The sequence below is a fragment of the Bidens hawaiensis genome, unplaced genomic scaffold (assembly GCF_021521415.1).
Source record: "Bidens hawaiensis isolate Kalapana, Puna unplaced genomic scaffold, B.hawaiensis_p1.1 tig00028012_1, whole genome shotgun sequence".
Lineage (NCBI taxonomy): Eukaryota > Viridiplantae > Streptophyta > Magnoliopsida > Asterales > Asteraceae > Bidens > Bidens hawaiensis.
In genome coordinates this window covers 195,410-215,187 of record NW_027505109.1, presented here as the reverse complement: position 1 = coordinate 215,187, position 19,778 = coordinate 195,410, and the positions used below count along the sequence as shown (strand labels likewise).

The following is a 19,778-nucleotide window of genomic DNA, read 5'->3' as shown; positions in this document are numbered from 1 at the left end:
GTGACTAAACACAAGGAAACAATCCAAAAGACCTAGCTATTCTTTCTATCTTTTAGTCATCCTTACATGTGATGAAATTATTTCTATTATGTATTTATTTTCTTACGGTTATCTTTTTTAACTAAATAAAGAGTTATATATGATTTTAGACTTTTTAGCATGTTTAACTAAAGTTTTCATCTACTCCACATTCAAATAAACACAAAACACGTTTATAATGTTTAAAATAACGATCCATTCATTACGACTAGTGCTGTCAATTGAGTACCTGTTAAATACACGATATGAGATTTGTCTATAGTGTTATAGTCACACCCTGTGGATTCATAGACTTACGGTCTCCGATGAAGTATGACCCACCATTTCAGTATAGGGAATATGAGATTTGCCTAACGTGTTGTTTATCATTTTTGCTGCGTTAAACTAACAATGTTAGACCATCCTCTATGGTGAGGGGCTTCGAAGCTCCTCCCAAGTGCCACGTCAGCGCCACGTAACCATCGGGGGCTTCGAAGCCCCAACCAATATGCCCCGCTGTGATTTAATGCCCATTGGCGCCCATATATATATATATATATATTATAGGGGAGAGTTATCCTAAAAACAAGTAGTTTCCTAGAAAGACTAGGAATAAATCATAGTCATTGGATCATATTAATCAATGGTTGAGATTTAAAATTATCAAAAACCGTCATAGTTTCCTAGAATTACTATTTTACCATTATAACCGACATAGTTTCCTAGATTTGTTCTTTCACCATATGTTGTAATGGCACATGTCAAAAATCTAATGGTTCTTACCATTCATAGGAAACTCTTTTTATTTGAACCATTTTCTATATATATATACATACATATATATTTATGTGTGAGAGAGGTTGAGAGAGGAAAATGAGGGGGGCCCACCAAAAATTGTTTAACCGCGCAGGCCGTTCAAAAGACCGGATCTTCGTCGCCCAACCTTCAACGACGCCCCACCGCAGTGTTCCGAGCCCTCGTCACCTAAAAATCCCCTCCTCAGCGCCCCATAGTTGGTGGTCTTATTAATCTAAAGTTACTCTCTACTTAATAAGTGAATATTCTATTAAGATTTAAATTAAAGTCATGTTTATTCACACTCCCATGCTTCACTAAATTCAAACCCATGTCTCTTCTTTTTTATTATCCAAAACCTTTCACGTGATCCTCTCACTCACAGTCACCACTCTCCCTGTATTATTATTTGCAGCTACCCTGCCATGGCTTCCTCTCATTCTCATTCTCATTCTCATTCCCATTAATTATTATTTTAACATAAACATGAAATATTCAACCTTCACTTTCACCTTCTTCATCCTCATCATCCAAACCCCCTTTACCAAACGACGCCGTATCACTCCTATCCTTCAAATCCAAAGCAGATCCACATAACAAACTTCCATTCACCATCACCACCACCTCCACATTCTCTCACTGCCAACGGCCAGGAGTACAATGCCAGTCATTCGCCTCGTCATCAACAATTTAAACCTCTCAGGACTCTTCGCCGCCAACACACTAACCAAACTCACCCAGCTCAGAGTCCTCAGCCTCCAAAACAACTCGTTTTCCGGTCCAATCCCAGACCTCACCGGTCTGATTAACCTCAAAACCTTATTTCTAGACCACAACTCCTTCACCGGTCCAATTCCGGTCTCACTCTCGTCTCTTCACCGTCTCCGTACACTAGATCTCTCGTTTAACAAACTAACCGGTCCCATTCCGGTTAATTTAACAAACTTAGACCGGTTAAACTATCTCCGACTTGATTCTAACAAATTCACCGGTTCAGTTCCACCTCTTAATCAATCGTTTCTTCAAGTATTTAACGTCTCGGTTAATAACTTAACCGGTCCGGTTCCGGTTACTCCGACACTAGCTAACTTCACTACGTCGTCGTTTTCATCCAATCCTGGACTTTGCGGTGAGATCGTTCGAACTGAATGCGGCTTCATCGGACCGTTCTTTGGGAATAACTCGACGTTGTTATCTCCGCCGCCGCCACGTGTTCAGCTAGGGCAAAGCGCGCAGTTGCAGGAAGAAATACCTGGTTTTCGAAGCTCCGGTTCGCGAAATCATAAGCGATTAGCGTTGATTTTCGGGTTTTCTGCTGGCGTGGTGGTGTTGATTTGTTCGGTTATGTGTTTAGTGATATCAATTAAAGCGTCGGAAAAGAAGAAGGTAATTGTGAATATTAAAGAATATAAAGAAAAGTTACCGTGTTAACTGAATCAAATAATATAATTATAAGTAGTGTAATGTGTTATAATTACACAACACTGTAATTAATATTTACTATATTGTAAATTGTATATATAATTACATTCCTTGATTCTCATTGTTAGCACGTTTTAAATTTTTTTTTATCTCGTGGTTTTACAAAGAGAAATGTGTTTTTTGGTAACCGACTAAATTTTAAGTGCTTTTAGTTAATTTGCTATCTCAAACAGAGGATTATGAAGTAAAAGTCACTATCTCAAATAGCGGATTACGCAAACCGCCATTTTTTGAAGATGACTTGGATTGCCACTTGGAAAGTTAGCTGATCGTAGTCCACTATCTAAGATAACAAATTACCTAAAAGCACTTAATATTTAATCCGTCACCTAAAACCACTCTTAATTTTGTAAAACAAAATAATCTAGCAAAAAAATCATTATTATACTTTGTATTTAAGTCATTATACTTCTATATTTAGTTGATTAATATATTTTTTAATATTCACTATTATAAGGATTCTACGAGTGAGATAATGGAGATGGCAGCAGTGGCGGATGCGGCTGCTGAGGTAATGCGGATGGAGGAAACAAACGAGTTAGAAGAGAAGGTGAGAAAACTGCAGCAAGGGATAGCGATGGGGAAGAGCGGAAACCTGGTGTTTTGTGCAGGCGAGTCACAGATGTACACGCTGGAGCAATTAATGAGAGCGTCTGCGGAGTTGTTAGGGCGAGGATCGTTAGCGACTACTTACAAAGCAGTGCTGGAGAATCATTTAATTGTGTGTGTGAAGCGGTTAGACGCTGCAAGGTTGGCTGGGACCAGTAAGGAGGCGTTTGAGCGGCACATTGAGGCGGTGGGCGGGTTAAGGCACCCGAATTTGGTATCGCTTAGGGCTTATTTTCAGGCGAAAGAAGAACGGTTGCTGGTTTATGATTATCAGGCTAACGGAAGTTTGTTTTCTCTTATTCATGGTGAGTTTGTTTCTATTAAATGTTAATGTTGCTGGGTTGACTCAGTTGGTTTAATTGGCAACGAGTTGACTCAAGTTGGTTGCAATGGACTAAGAGCTGGTCAAATTTAGTGACAAGATATTAAATTGTACGCTCACTAGATTTACCACTTGACTAGAGTCTAGTGGAATCTTTCAGAGTTACAGGTTGGTGAGTTATTATTATGGAAAGTGACGCACAAATTTTATAAAATGTATAATATAATTGACACCAGAACAGTAGAAACTGGAATGAGTTAAGAACATGGATAAATACATTGGGTCCGGTTAACATAAAGTGAAAAAAGCTGTACGAAGCGATGACACGGTGACTGTTTGGTAATATTATTACGATATGGTATTTACAACTAGCATAATAAAGTTATGCTAGTTGTAAATACCATCGTAGTTTTGTTACGTTAGTTACATATTGTGATGATCTATCAATGGATCATATAGTTGAAATTGAAATGTGAGTATAAATATTAATGATTTTTGTTATTATGATGTTAACACATGTAGGGTCAAAGTCAACAAGAGCAAAGCCTTTGCATTGGACATCATGTTTGAAAATAGCTGAGGATGTGGCACAAGGCTTATGTTACATCCACCAAGCATGGAGACTTGTTCATGGCAACCTTAAACTATCAAATGTCCTCCTAGGTGCTGACTTCGAAGCCTGCCTCTCGGACTACTGTCTCTCCGCCCTGTCCCATGACTTACCAGACTGCGACAATCCAGATTCAGCCGCTTATGAGCCTCCAGAAACACGCAAGTTAAACCACCAGCCAACCGCCAAGTCTGATGTCTACTCATTTGGGGTTCTAGTACTTGAACTCTTAACTGGGAAGCCTGCAGCCGAGCACCCGCATTTGATGGCAGATGATATGGTGAACTGGGTAAAGTCGGTTGATAACCGGTGCAGAGGTGGCGGTTGAGGTGGCGGTTGATAATGATGGTTGAGGTGGCGGTTGCGTGTAGGGTTAGCTCGCCGGATCAGAGACCTACCATGTGGGAAGTGTTAAAGATGATTCAAGAGATTAAAGAAGTTGCTGTAACAGAGGAGTTAAATGGGTCCTTAATATGAAGTGAAGCCATTTGCCTGTTCTTTTTTTTTTTTCTTATGTGTGTGTGCGTTGTAAAGATTTGGCCTTCTAGCATGAAATTATGATAGATATGAAAAGCCGGCCTATCATCAATTATTTTTGCATGAATTATAGAGTTAAGAGTTGTCGTGGGGTTGGCCGTTGGTGGGTACCTAAGAAGAATGCGTGTTGAACACTTCGATTCGATTAGGACAAGAAATCCAACATGTTCAATGATGTTAAGAGTTGTCGTGGGCTTTAGTATATATGTCTTTGTTCCTGATGTTTTTTTTTGCCTTAACTTAAACTTGTAAGTGTATCCAAACAAAGGAAATTGAGGAAGCAAAAAAGAAAAGAAGGTAACAATGCATGGGCCGATCTTGCAAGTTGCATCGACAGTGTCGTGTTTGGATATTGTATAGAATATTCTGTCATGATTATCTCCTAAATCGGTGGCATAATTTATGTAATGTATTTGTATATATCATGGTGAACGAATGAATGAATGAATGAATGTAAGGCACCGACATTACGATCAAATTATCACCTTCTATCACTTGGTTGTTTATACAAATTGGAGGGCATTTTATTTGCTTTACTTCTTGGATGGTCAACCATCCTTTTTTACAACTTTAGGGTTTTGGGCTCTTTTTCTGGTTTTGTTTGGTATCAATTTGACCCATTAGTATTTAGGGTTGTTCAAAAAGCTCGAGGCTCGCTCGATAAAAGCTCGAATAAAACTAGCTAAAAAACTTGATTTGAAACATCCTGAGGTGAGTTGGCTCATTTTTGTAATCGAGCCAAAATCGACCTAGGCTCGGCTCGATCATGGCTCGATCTTAATCTCATTTAACTTCAAAATCGAGTTAGAGCCTTAGTTGAGTTGCCCTGTTTAATTTCGAGCCCGAGCTCGAAACCACCATGGCTCGACTCGTGAACAACCCTATTAGCATTCAAGTTCTTCTAAGATGTTTTATGGAATTTGCCGGTTTTCTTGTGTGGATGAACTACATGTTCAATCAAGTTTGGTTTATCTCCTTGTAACCTAATCGAGGACACATGCACTTTTCGGTTGAACTGTTACGAAACGTATTTGGTATGTCACAGATTTTTATTAAAAATCTGGATCAATTACAAGAGAAAAGAACTATAATTTATATATGGTTTAAACATGGAAACCTCTATGTGTTTTGTTCGATCAAGTTGTATGGGGTTTTTACATTTAAATGGCAGCTTTATTATCACATACTCATGCTAACCTTGATTGGTGGGGAGCCGATTAAGTTAGAAGCTTTCGTACACAAGGCCTCTCCCAAACCCCATGTCATTCCTCTTTTTTGGCTTCTGCGCTTGAAAGGGCAACCACTTTTTGCCTTTTGCTTTTCCATTTGTCAAGATTACCACCAACCAGAGTGAAGTACCCTGATGTCGATCTTCGGTCTCCTTTATCCCCTGCCCAGTCTGCGTCAGTATAAGTCTGGATATCTAGATTTCCATTTGGTTTGAACAATACTCCATGGCCAACTGTTCCTTTGAAGTACCTGATAATTCTGAAGGTTGCTTCCATATGGGCGATTTGAGGTTGGTACATGAATTAGCTCACTACTCCTACCACATACGCTATGTATGGTTGAGTATGTGTGAGAGAGATCAATTTTCCCACCATCCGTTGATACCTTTCTTTTATCTGCAAGTTCAGCTTCCTCTATCATGCATGCGGAGATTGTGATTAACAATCGTTGGAGTGTTTGATGTTTGTAGTTAACCATTTCTTTTTCTGCTAATAAGTCGAGGATATACTTCTTTTGATAAATGAATATCATTTGTTTTGACCTAAGCACTTCAATTCCAAGGAAATACTTAAGCCTTTCCAAGTCTTTCATTTCAAACTCAAATGAAAAGACTCTTCTTTAACTTTATCATTTCTTCTTTATCATCCCATGCAATAATCATATCAACATGGATAATTAAACAAGTTATAAGATCTCTTTCTTTAATGAAGAGAGCTTTGTTTAAACCCATAATTTATCATAGCCATATTAAATCCTCTGGCCATGAATAGCTCGTAGTTTCCATGTTTAAACCATTGTATTTTTCATATAAATTATGGTTCTTTTCTCTTGTAATTGATTCAGAAATATAATAAAAATCCGTGGCATACCAAATACGTTTCGTAACATGAACCTTAGACGGATTAGGTTTTAGCTTTACTACCTTGGTTCGGCAACGGCCAACCATCCAACACATGTTTAAATTCAAAAGCATTTGTAAATAGAAGAAAAGTAAGTGTGATCCCAAATTGTTCAAAATTTTTAAGAGCACTAAAAAGAGATTTAAGTAGCATACATAATAAGACCAACTTGATGCATTTTTTAATAAAACTTGAATAGTTTTTAAGTTTGAACTTTGAACAATACAAATCATGTTGAAACAAACAATATTAAAAAGTAACCAAATAAGTCCAACGGCTACAAATTTTTTTATATGGCGGCTAGTACCGAGCTCATCCCTAGTGTCAGCAGCGGAGGTGATGACGAGTGATAACACAATGTGACCTTTATTAAAAAAAATCAAAATAGATAATATAGTAAGCAAACATTACAAATCTATACCTTATGCGAATGTTAATAATAAATGTCTACAGTTTCCAACAAAACCACTATCTCCACTCAAGTCACACAACAAATTAACTACAAACAAATTAGCAATACTTAACTACCAATAAAAACTTATGCTTCCAAAACTTCAAACCACAACACACTCACTATTTCATCTGGGGAAAGACATCAAAAAAGTCCATGAAAAATAATATCCCATTGCAGCCACCCCAGCCAGCACAGCACCTATATATATATATATATTTCAATACTATATATAATCTTACCTATTCAAGATCAAACAACCATCTTCCATAACATCACACTGCACCAAATGAATTCAAAGTTAACAACTTTTTATGCATATACTATTAACACGCGACTTGTGACATAAATTTATGTTACCTGCACTTATTATTTCCATTATGCTCCTTGCTATACTTTTATGTTGGAGTTGAACGCGTGGTGAAAGACGAATGAATATACAATAAAAATATATATATATATATATAAACTTAATGTCTATGATACATGATTTCGGATCCAGCTGGCAGGGGACGAGGTTTTGATCGCATGATCGTTTCATCGCTGTGTTTAATGAGCTCTGAAAGTCTCCATGGTTTCTGCCATTTCCATTTGAACTGTAGTAGCCATTGATGATGACTTCTTTTCCACCTCCAAAGCTTCCCGGAAGAATGGCCCACCAGTGCCAGCTGGCCCAGCTTCTTCATTGACAGCTGGCTCATCGGTACCATCTGCATTCACAAACTCTTATTCAGCAAGCTACATAAATGCGGTTTTAGAGTTTTTGAAAACCATTCGGTTTCATCTTTTTTGGTTTAGCCTTTTAAGTTCAAATTGGTTTACCATTTGGGCTTGAAATTTTTAGTGAAACAAAAAATGGCCCAAAAAAATGAATTTGGGCTAAATCTTTTTGTTAATTAATAATTAACTGATAAACAAACCATTGGTTTTTGTTTGAGTTCGTTTTTTTCAGTTTAAACATTTGGGCTTCAAAATTTTTGGACCTAGAAAAATAGGCCCAAAATAATGATCTTGGGCCTAAATATTTTTGTTAACTAATGATTAATTGATTATTATACATTAGGGCCTAAATATTTTTCTTAACCAATGATTAAATGCAATAGAGTCTAAATTATTGGGTTAGACTATTTATTAAATTTTTATAAATTACTTAGCATACAAAATATAAAAATGAAAATTCATAAACTTGGTTTGGTGTCTTGGGTTTTAATTGATAGGTAAAAACCAAACTAATATATAATAAACTACATTGCTAAGTGATAATCGATTAAGATGCAAACCTTTCGTTTCGGGTCAGTAAACGCTGCTGACTCTCTGACCGACCCGTTAACTATGCCGGCTGTGTATTTCAGCTGTTTGGGTACGGGTACAGAGTTTGGAGATAACGGGCCACTCTTTTCATCAGCCACATGTTTCAGTGAATTGTGAGAATTACCCTGCAATTTGAAAGCAAAAAAGTTTAAACCTTTATTGTTTTCGTAAAATGCTTTGATGTTTTCAAGATAGTGATTTACTGAAGCAGATGAAGCCAATGCAATAGCAAATGTTTGTTGTTCCCTTACTTTAAGCTCCTTTTCAACTTCTTTTCGTCTTAACTCGCTTTGACTCAGTAATCCCACGAGTTCTTGCAACTGTTCTTCCATTTCTTTCATTTCAATATCCTTTTCCCATGATTGACACCTATTAAAAACAATAAAAATCATTAACTTACTTATATGTTCTATAACAAATTAGAAAAAAAAAATGTTTATTTACCTGGTGTCTGCAAGAGAATTGAACATGTATTGAAGCAGGTTTTTGGCATCGGCCATAGACCGAAGCTGATTCCACCGACCGCGATTAGCAAACGCGCGCTCTCGTTCTTCGGCTTCCGATAGTTGTGTAGCCATGAACACGAGTGAGTTTGATGAAATGCTTAACATGCTCTCCAATGATGCTATTCTTGACATTCTTGCTTCCGGTGACAATGATGAAGCCCTGACACATGTTAACGCTGTCTAATAAAGATTTGGCCAAAGTTAACATTAATTGTTTGTACCTAGAGAATCCATTCTTTCCTCTTGGAGGACTAACTCCTTTTGCAGCAAATTCTTCCACTTGTCTAAGAACCGCTAGCTCTTCCGCCAATGCAGCACGCCTGCCAAATTAAATAACCATAAATTAAAAACATTTTTTCCATATATTTATCATATATATAATAGTATAATATACATACACTTGGCTTTGTTTCTCGTATTCATGTCGAACTTCATGAACGTTCACCATAACTTCCACTTCATGATCAAGCCAACGTTGCAATGATTTCTCGTTGCTCTAAAAAAGTTAAGTTGATTTAATAAAAGTGAATTAAAGAAACTTAAATTTAATTAATCTTGGTTATGTGATAAACTACCTGTGCATTTGTTCCGTTTCCATTGCTGGTCACTACAAAAACAAGAACAACGCGGTCAAGTGTCTAATAATGAAAAATAACGAATTAACTTATTTAACGCAAAGGAACGACCAAAAACCTGTGTTGTCACGGGTTGACTTTCGGGCCTCAAGTAATTCTTTGAGCCTCTTGGTAGCCATTGCAGCCTCTTCTGTCTTTCTTTGAAGAACCTTTAATGTTATGATTATATATATGAGAGAATGTCACATTGCAACCTTTTTAATTTGAATATAAAGAAAACTATAATCTAACCATTTTTTGGCGTTGGTTTAGAGCTTGTAATTTGTGTCTTTCATATTCATTCCTCCGCCCTTCTTTCTTTAGCTGCATTCATATATTAAAAAAAACAAATTAATATAAATTAACAAGAAATCAATATAAATTAGCAAATAGTCAAATACATGCCTGCAATAATTCCTTTTCACGAGAGGCTTTCCACTGTCGAAATTGTTCAGCTTCTTGCTTTATTCTGTGTTGTAGTTGAACCTACAAACTCATATAATTTAGCACCGAATATAAAGTATAGAGTAGCATAACATTTTTTAATAAGCCAACCTTTTGTGCCTTGATGTATTGTATCTCATCTTGTAACTTTTTAGCCGCTTCGTCACTCTTTTGTTTTTGCTTCATAATCAAAACTTGACTGTCTTTTTTCTTCTTCAGATCCTGAATTTGTGACTCGAGTGATTTCAACTTGTGGGAATGCAAATCTTGCAGTTTTTGTGTTTGGCCGTCTGAAGTAGATGAAAGATTTTCAATTTCAGTCTGCAATCGGTCCCTCTCTTTCTGCATTAATAATCAAAGTAGAAAACAAACATTAAATATTAACATTAAACAATATCAGATATTATGCATATGTGTATTTACCTGTACTTCTCGTTTTTCGTCTTCGAGCTCCATTATTTTCTTCCCAAAATGTTGCTTTAGTGTCATTGTATCATATCCACCAAAAAGTTTCATCTCCGACTGCAAAAGAAATGTGTGTTAAATTATTAATAATTTTTATAGAAATGAAAATTTTCTAAAAATAAAATGTCACACCTCTTTTTGCTCTAAACGTTTGTTTAATTCATGTAGTTCTTTATCCATGGAGTCTTGTAGAAGAGTGTGCTCCCACTCTTTTGCTGCCGCATCATCGATAACCGCAGGATCGCCTGTATATATTAAATTTACAAAAAGGTTATTAATTAAGATAATATGTGATAGATAACACAAACTTAAATTATTACCATTTTCACTCATTTGGTAATCAGAAGAATCAACACTTTTTCTTATCACTTCATTTTCTATGCAAAAAGAATCATCAACCTGTAACAAACATTTATTAAGTTATATATTTACATTTACACCAACACATAAAAAAATAATATTAATTAACACACGCATACTTTATTATCATCCATTTCAGAATGATGAATGGCAATGCCTCGGCTTCTATAAGCATGAAGCTCCTTACAAAGATCCTGATTTGTAGCTTCAAGCCAAGAAATCCTGTCCCTCAATACCTGAATCAAAAGTTAAAAAAAAATAGATTTTTAATATTTAATGATTTTATAACTACATTTGTAAATTATTACACATTTTAACAGAAATACCTGTAATTCAACCGAAGACCCACCACCACGAGCACAAAGTTCCGCCTGCAAACACTCTAATTGTTGTCTCATTCTTAACATTTCACTTGACATCGGATCTCTATTCACGACTGGCTTGTTTTGAATGTTCCTTGCACGATTCGCGTACTTTAACGTGTTTAAAGTTTCCTCAGCGTTTATATCAGCAGGACTAACACAAGCTGCGAAAATATAACATAAACTATTAACTTAATACTTTTGTGTCAAATTTAATACCTTAAATTAACAATAACTAGTAGGATATAGAAGTTACCGATCATAACAGTTCTGCTGTTTCCACCAAGTGAATCCTGCAATTTTAGTAAAATATATATTAACCATAAGTGAGTATTGAATATTTGAATTACATGTTTACTATCTATACAATCCTAACCTGTAAAAGACGAGTAAGTTTACTATCACGATAAGGAACGTGAGCACCTTCTTTTCGTTTCTTTTCATCGCCAAGGGCACTAATGACATTTCCAAGTGCAAGAAGCCCCTTGTTAATATGAACCCCTTCTTTGAACCGCATTCCATCCGAACCCGTTCTTTTAGCGCGTTCTGATCCCGCAAGATCAACCAAATGCAACTTAGCACAAAGATACTCATCACTCATAGACTCATATGCATTATTATCCCCAGAATTTGCTTTGCGTATCTGTTCAACCGTGATGGTGAATATAGCATGCGAACGACTACATAATATTTAAAATTGAAACATATAAGAACTAATGTATAGATTATATACATTACAAGATGATAAGGTCAAAGTAAAGAAAGTCAACCTTGACTGGTTATTCATATTGGTACTCCCGGTTGCCCTGCTCAACGACCCGTGCTCCAAACAATCAGCCATTTCTTTCAACGTCTGTACACTACATTCGGTAGATCCAGCAAGCGTTATGACACCGTTTGAGTTTTCACGAATCTGTATCGGCGGTTTTCCGGGAATGTTGACTTTTCCTTGTTGACCATTTGGCGTCTCGGATTTGTTACTCGAGTTTGGATCCAGCAAGTCGCGTACTTCTTCTTTTAGAATCTTCAAACAAGAATCTTTCGGTTAAAACTTTAAAACAAGATACATATATATATATTTATACATTTATAATAAAGTTTATTAATAGCATACCTCAATGAAGGAAACATGCAATTGGAAGTCGATTTGGTGTTTCAAGCTTTCGATTTTGTTGAATAAAGCATTCATGGCTTGCGGAATAAGACCGGTTTGAGACGCGTCTTTGCAGCCGGAACCCATAGTGTATGTCTTCCCTGAACCAGTCTGAAAATAATAATAATAATATCATCATGAACAATCAACAAGATAATATTTTTTTGTAATAATAACAATAACAATAATAATATTAACAATAATAATAACAATAATAATAATATTAACAATAATAATAATAATAAGGTACAACCATACCTGTCCATAAGCAAGAACAGTAGCATTATAGCCTTGAAACAAGCCATCAACAAGAGGAGAAACACAGTCTTCAAACATATGACTTGAAGGTGTAGCAGTGCTACCATAGACATGATCAAAAGTGAAAGAATGTGAACCCAACTGCACCTGCAACACATCAAACCCAAATGAATCCAATCAGATTCACAATCCAATTACTAAAACTAAACCAATTCACAACAAGATCTACTAGATCTCCAACAACCTACATATATATATATATATATTCAACCATCAGTCAATGTAATAAATAACCTGAGGTTTGTTGGGAACAACAGTGACACAATCTTGACATGCTTGAAGCTTTTCATCACCGATGAGTGGGCGTATGTGTACGGCTACTTTGACACAGCAGTCGTCTGTGGTGGTGGTGGTGGTGGTGGTAGGTGGTGAATCCATTACATTAAAATGTAATTGTAATTGTAATAATATATATATTCAGAAGAGTTTGAGATTGAGAGAATGAGGATGAATGAATGAATAATATGTTAAGAGAGAGATGAGAGAGAGAGATGAGTGGAGTGCAGCAAAAGAGAGAAGAGAAGAGAAGAGAAGAGAAGAGAAGAGAGAGAGTAAACTGTAACGACAGCATCCACAACAACCTGTAAGTGAAACTTCACTTGTATTATTTTATGTTTTTATGTTTTTATGTTTTCATGTTTTCATGTTTTGTATTTTATGTTTTTTTTTTATTTTGTAATTATTCTGTATTATGCAAGGATTTTATTTTTTACGTTTAGTATGTTAAATAATAAAATCATTGTTCGAACTAGAGGTGTACAAATCAGTTTAAAACTGGTTCGGGTTAAAACCGGTTTGGTTTGGTTAACAAAAGTCAAAATCGTTTATGATCAGTTTTGGTTCGGGTTGAAACCGGTTTCTTACCATGTCAGTTTTGATCGGTTTTTGTCTGGTTTTGGCCGGTTTTGGTTCGGTTAACCGGTTTGAAACTGGGTATGATGGAGGAAACTACAAACCGGTTTCAATCGGTTCCAAATCGGTGTCTACATAATCGGTTTTGGTTTGATTTTCGGGTCGGGTCGGTTAACCGGTTTGTTTGCCCACCTCTAGTTCAAACTCATGGATATTACGTAATACGTGGACAAAGGCGATGTTTATTGTATAAGGGCGTGGCGCTTGAGGTACAGGACATAGAAAGTCTTAAATTTAGGTTGCGTGATTATTTTGTGTGTAATAAGTTGTTTTTAATGCGTAATTTATTTACCTCGTGCGTAATTATGGTGTAGGAGGACTTTGTATATTTTTGTATGTTAAGGGTTCTTTGTATCGAATTGTTAAGATATATATGTATATTTAACAAATAACTAACTATCAAATGTTGCATGTCACAATTACATGTGAAACATATTTTTTTCCTGCTTGTTTTGTTTTACCTTTCATCTTTTCATAATATACAATTTTTTAACTTATAAAATTAATAAAAAATGATTTAAATATGAAACAAATTGGATTAAAATAAACTGATTTTTGTTTGAAATAAATTGGGTTAATATTTTCTTTATAGAAATAATTGATGATTTTGTTATATTTAAATATGTTGTCTAATAAAAAAATTAAAAAAAAAAAAAGAAGAAAAGATTGTAGCGTATCTTAGTATTTACTACAGGGCATATGATATGGTTTATGAGGTGGGCGTGGGGGATGCCAGTAAAGCGTATAAACCACACTTTCCCAAATTGCCCTTCTAACGGCTCTTATCTTCTTTCCCTATCTATTTGCTTTTTTACAGCTCTGCCTCCCGCATTTCCCCGGGAATAATTATTGCTTTCTTCAATTATTATTATTACTATTATTATTATTATTATTATTATTATTATTATTATTATTAACATATAAATATTATAATAATAGTAATTTTGGAGGTAATTGGCAAACTTAATTAACTATTATTGTAGAGTTATATATACAGATGACTCTAATCGTATAAAGTTTACGAAGTCATCAGAAGTAAACATGTGTTATTGTGAAAAAGTAACTTTGTCTATCTCATAATTAGCACAAAACTAAACGATCACGTAGCTTGTATGGAATTACAGATCTACATAAGTATGCATACAGATACTTATGCATGTACATAATCATACAAATTATACACGCTACAATATATGTGTTTTTTATAAAAAAAAATCAATTAGAAAAAAAGTATAACAACTGGCACTCAAATTATATACAATAAAATGCTCGATTTTATGGTATGATTTTTTTTTTAAAATAATGTTATAAGAAAACGTTACTGACGTTTAAAAAAACATGGGAACTCGATAAAAATCAGCAATCGTATATTATACCAATTGTGCCCCTTCAAGTCTTTTCACGCTTGAACAATGTTGGTGTGCACTCTTCGTTTATCTATTTCATTATTTTCTTAATCGAAGGATCCAAAATCATTTTTACACTTTGTATAATAAAAAAGTATTTGTATTGGATGACTTATCATATATAGTTTTAATAGTATGTCTAGTTTGGCAAGAATAAATGAATAATTGGTTTATTATAAAGTTTGTTCTTTCGAGTTTCAGTTTTATTACTTTATAAGTGTTGTATGTAACACTAGCTTTTGTTATAAAATTTTATTGTATCCATATAAAGTACTTGTTCTTTTCATAAATCACAATGATCATTTATGTAATTTAATCAATTTAGTTATAATGATAACAAGAACAAAGAAAATGAAACATCTTTTCTTATCGCCGTTCTCTTGAAATCTTGGTCACTGACCCCCAACCAACCACCATCTCCACTACTCTACAATAAAACCATCAAGAACATATTCCTACGTTAAATATTTTTATAGACATCAATAGGTGATTTGGTAACCCAATCAGACTTCATTTACACCCTTTTGTTTTCTTTTGAAAACTGATAAATCGTAAATAAATCAAGCAATAACTAAAGTACGGGAGACCGTAGAGCTTCTAGTGGTTGGAGGAATGGTGTTACGGTCAAATTCGAACAACGGTGATGCCGTTTTGTTAGTATGAGACTCAAACCACATTACAAGGACACTACTATATACACATCTTAATATTGTTAGTGTAGAAAAAAAAAACCTTCACGCCTAATTGGGCCAGTGAACTCGATATTAATAAACCGTAATCTATGTTCTAATACCTAGGCTAGAAACCCTTTGGTACAAACTTAACTACTTTCTTCTGTCGCTAAAATACCCTTTGCTATGATAAAAACTAATAAAATTAGTTACGTTTTTGAGCAATTAACAAAGTCCCTACGATGGAATCAAGGGCTTTTTGTCAAAGGAATAAAAAGGATGTTAAAACTTTCAAGAATAAAATAAAAGTATATAAATTAATAAATGATGATTAGCCTAATATAATTAACCTTAAAAGTTAAAAGTTTGGTTTATGGAGAGCCAATGAGAGGGTGGTGGGGAACATAGCACGTGACGGTAGGAATATGAACAAATGCAGCTTCCTTCCATTCCTCCTCCGTGTATCTTAGTCCGCACACTTCCTGCCAACCCTCATTTTCTGTCTTTCTTATATTCACATTACAAACAAATTTATTTTCTCAATTATTTTTTCCACCTATCATTGTTCACATAATTTGTTATACTTAATTATTTAAGTTGAAAACACATTCTTCGTCCAAGAAAAAAAATTACCAAGTCTAAGAAATTTAATATGATAGATAGGTTAGTTTTACTTCAAGATGTAAGCGTGAGGCGCCTTTCTATTTTCATGTGGGTAGAATTCTTATATGTGCAGTCATCAAAACTGTATCTTAGAGATGATAATTTTTGGTTCATCAATCATCACACGATTCAATAAGGCGGCCCAGTGAGAGTTCAGACCACGTATTTTCGCCCTTTTTTGCACCCGCTTTTGCGTTAGATTAGAGACGATTGCAAGTTTCTTCTTCCTACTTGATATCTTGATGATGAGACTCTCATTGAAAGAATAAAAGGAGGGGGCTAGAGTGTTGGATATCGGTAAGGTGGCGAGTCCAACTTTGGGTCTTGAACTTAAAATTAAGAAAACTAAGTTATTTTTGGTCTTCTTGTGATGGTAGGAAGTCTCATGACGATTTATTCCATGTTGACATCTAGAGACCATTATTAGGGGTGAAGCTTCTTTGAGGGGTTTTTAACAAAGACGCCGGGTTTTTTACTGGGTTGGCAAAGGAAAAAATAGCTAATGTAGTTGATTTGATATGTCTTCTCCCAAAACTTGGTGACCTACAAAATGAGTTACTCTTGCTTCGATCATGGATATTGCCAAACTTTTCTTTGGTTTGAGGTCGTGCCAACATGTTCACGTGATGGAGACAAAGCAGTTCTTTGTCAAAGGATTAGGATGTGCGATTAAGGACATTGCAGTTTGCGGAGGTCCTTTTTTTGGAGACCTTTAATGGCGGCTTGCTTTCTTAAGAATGGTGGTTTGGGGTTTATTCCATTGTAGAGACTTCATCATACGTTTTTGTGACCTCGAGGGCCCAATCGTGGATGCTTCAATACCACATCATACATGTGGTATTGATTATGATTATTTTTGTGCTTTGGCTTGTCTCCATGATCTGATCCCAAGCTTCGAATTTGACAGTTCTTCTAACAAGGACACCCCCCCCCCCAAAAAAAAAAGGCCAAACATGCATTGACGAGTGATCTTTTTAGTAAAAGCGTCCATGACATAGAAACACACTTTGAGATGCTAGGCAGACAAAAAAATCGTTTTTAGTGTCTACAACACCTCATGTTCAAAATTCCTATTTGTTATCATTGTAGATGTGTGGAATATGCGGTCGATAGAGTATTGCACTATCCTTAAGTATCGTCTCATGATTCATCCCCATAGGAATCCATCGCTATTCCTTTCCTCCACCGAGAAAGGTTCATTCCACGTCACAAGAACCATTTTTGAATTATTTTATCTTTTCGTTATGGTAATGCAATGCAAGAGGTCGGAAAGCGGGTTGTTTCTGATGATGAAAAGAGTTTTTTTTTCTTTGAATCATTTTGAAACCCCGAGATTTCAAAGTCGGTAATGTTAGAAGGTCGTTAAATTTTTGTCAGATACCTAAGTCGGTATATCTTTGAAAGCTCAGACTGAGAGAATAAACGGACTCCTCGAGGGCTACTTAAGCCACTTTAGTGCAAACCAGAAGGATTGGAGCCGTTGGATGTTGCTGAGTGCTGCTATAAATTAACAAACAAAAAACTCTGCGTCGAACTTCAACCCTTTCGAGTTGGCCACGGGGCAACAGCCTCTGACGCCCCACACCGTTGCGACAGGAGGGAGCTTTCCCAGCAGCCTACTTTGCCAAGAGGTGACAGGAGCGCAACGACCTAGCCCAAACCTCCTTAAACAACCTAAAGGCTTGGCCCGGTCTGAAGGAAGAAGAAAGTAAACTTTGTAGAAAAGCAGTGATGCAATTGGAGCTTATCGGCAAAAATGAATCAATTTAGGTAGTCCTTTGTGGTTGAGATGGCGACTAGATCAACGTGTTATTGTTGCAAGAGAAGTTCCTATCGAAATTCACTATGAATCTTTGGGGACCTATAATGAGATTTATGGACACTATCTAATAGTAAGAAGTATAAAAAAAGAAATTCTTCATATATATATTTGAACCACTCTTGGTCATATTTCTCTTTATCGAGAAATAGAAGAAGCCTTGCCCTTACTCAATTCGTAAACGAATTGCGGACTCGAGGCTAGACTGACTTTATTACTTTGCTTCCCTAGCCGGCATTCAGGCATGGGCTCCCTCTCCTCCTTTTGGGATACGAGGAAGCCCTGTTTCTGCCGGCCCTTGATCAAAGTATAAAGGTTTTAGCTGCTAGACAAGGAAGAACTCCCGGCTCTTCCCTCCCTAGCAAGCTATTAGGTTGTTCCTCTGCCCAGGGTCCCTTCCTGGGCTATGTTGATGCTAGAAGCCAAGAGAGGAAGAACCACCCGGACCTTCCTCTCTAGGCTACAACAGAACCCTAAATCAGAGAAAAGAGATTTTAAACAAGAAATTCAAACACAAAAAAACCTCTCTCCATACCCAGGGGAGGAGATATGGAAACAACGATTAGTGGATATTGGTACTGTCACTACACAACAAGCAAAGGATTGGGGATTCAGTGGTGTAATGTTAGGAGGTCGTGCTACATGAAGACATTGATAGCAATATGAGGGAAGTTCCCATTAGGCAACAACGGTTCTGCCTGGCCCTACTTAAGCATGCATATTATGTCAGTGAAGACTTGGTGTGAAGCCTTGGAGCTTACGTTAGAAAAGCAAAAGGCTGGGGGCTAGGGTGAGCTGAAGGGGGACAACGTAAGTGAGCGAATGTGTGTAAGCCCAGTCAAACATAACTGTTCTAGGCGGGGTGGGCCGCCCACCTTCGAATGGTGTTGGTCCTACGGACTGTGAACGGATTCGCCTCTGGCCTCTGGGCACGTCGGAACCGCATTTCACCGGGGTGGAGCACGGTTTGTGTGATTTTTGTTAATAAATAAGCACCCGCGAATTTCTTGACCGACACATTGGATGAAAGGTCAACTCTTAGACCAGCTGACATTTTGGTATTTAGATGGATATAAGGGAAACACACATGCGTAGATCTAAAATGGGTCTCCCCTTTTGTGGGTTTGGGTAGTAGTGTTTTCACAACCGGTTAGTCTGCTTTAAAAGCGACTTCATGCAAAGTGGCATGCCTTGACAACCAACAATTGTTTAATTCCATCGTATTTGACACATTTGGTTTCCTAGCGCATGAGTCATGCATAGTAATGCTATAAACCAACGATCTATGAACGTTATTTTTAAACAACTTAGTTTTGATGTCCAAAAAGAACTAGCAGCACAAGTTGTTGTCCGTTTGCTTTCTGTATCGATGTAAATACTACATTTTAATGAATGCATACATTATATATTGAGACGTTTCCAATTTTATTACTATAAAGTATAAAATTTTAATAAATATAACATAAAATTAACACTTCTTTAAGAAAATAATATGAAGCAAAAAATGTAATTTGTGTGATATCACAATCAAGGTATGTTTATATTTTAAGACGCATTTAATGATTTAAGGGTAAGAGTACAAAGAATAAAATAAATTGCACCATAGTCCATACTCTTGCATAATCCAAATATATATCACAAAGTCATACGCATCAAAAGATTGCATATGACTGGTAATTCATATCAAAATTGAGTGTTGTTGTCAGCGTCACCAGTCCTAATACGATCATATTATAACAACTCTCACGCCAAGACAAGTAGATGTCCATATCATTTGTTATACAGGGAGATATATTACCATAGTAAGAACACAATGATAGA

At 36.1% G+C, this 19,778-nt stretch overlaps 1 protein-coding gene and 1 pseudogene across 3 annotated transcripts; one reads left to right on the top strand and one right to left on the bottom strand.

Annotated features, from left to right (window-relative positions):
- The first annotated feature begins 1,122 nt into the window (after positions 1 to 1,122).
- LOC143610779 (putative inactive receptor kinase At5g67200) lies at positions 1,123 to 4,353 on the top strand (annotated as a pseudogene). The gene is made up of 4 exons (XR_013149647.1): positions 1,123 to 1,288; positions 1,350 to 2,205; positions 2,753 to 3,209; positions 3,749 to 4,353. The product of XR_013149647.1 is annotated as a putative inactive receptor kinase At5g67200 (transcript).
- Positions 4,354 to 6,900: 2,547 nt separating this feature from the next.
- LOC143610780 (kinesin-like protein KIN-4A) lies at positions 6,901 to 12,903 on the bottom strand. 2 transcript variants are annotated; one of them, XM_077085165.1, is made up of 23 exons: positions 12,721 to 12,903; positions 12,427 to 12,573; positions 12,130 to 12,279; positions 11,786 to 12,039; positions 11,392 to 11,695; positions 11,272 to 11,308; positions 10,980 to 11,179; positions 10,773 to 10,889; positions 10,614 to 10,692; positions 10,426 to 10,538; positions 10,252 to 10,350; positions 9,940 to 10,170; positions 9,790 to 9,870; positions 9,637 to 9,708; positions 9,464 to 9,554; positions 9,346 to 9,377; positions 9,169 to 9,266; positions 8,992 to 9,090; positions 8,709 to 8,930; positions 8,468 to 8,633; positions 8,234 to 8,389; positions 7,314 to 7,663; positions 6,907 to 7,233 (listed from the first exon to the last, which is right to left on the bottom strand). In XM_077085165.1, exons 1-22 carry the CDS (start codon positions 12,862 to 12,864, stop codon positions 7,424 to 7,426), a joined length of 3,132 nt encoding a protein of 1,043 aa, XP_076941280.1. In that variant the 5' UTR covers positions 12,865 to 12,903; the 3' UTR covers positions 6,907 to 7,233; positions 7,314 to 7,423. The 2 variants fall into 2 exon arrangements, with proteins under 2 accessions (XP_076941279.1, XP_076941280.1); XM_077085164.1 differs by having other exon boundaries at positions 6,901 to 7,233; positions 8,234 to 8,633.
- Between the last annotated feature and the right edge of the window lie 6,875 nt (positions 12,904 to 19,778).

What these genes read in the sequence shown, in the direction of transcription:
- LOC143610780 (XM_077085164.1), bottom strand. Translation starts at nt 12,864, where the DNA reads ATGGATTCACCACCTACCACCACCACCACCACCACCACAGACGACTGC. An exon ending in ACGAAAAACGAGAAGTACAG is followed by an intron (nt 10,171 to 10,251) that starts GTAAATACACAT and finishes TTATTAATGCAG; the next exon opens with AAAGAGAGGGACCGATTGCA. An exon ending in GTGAAAAGGAATTATTGCAG is followed by an intron (nt 9,709 to 9,789) that starts GCATGTATTTGA and finishes ATATGAATGCAG; the next exon opens with CTAAAGAAAGAAGGGCGGAG.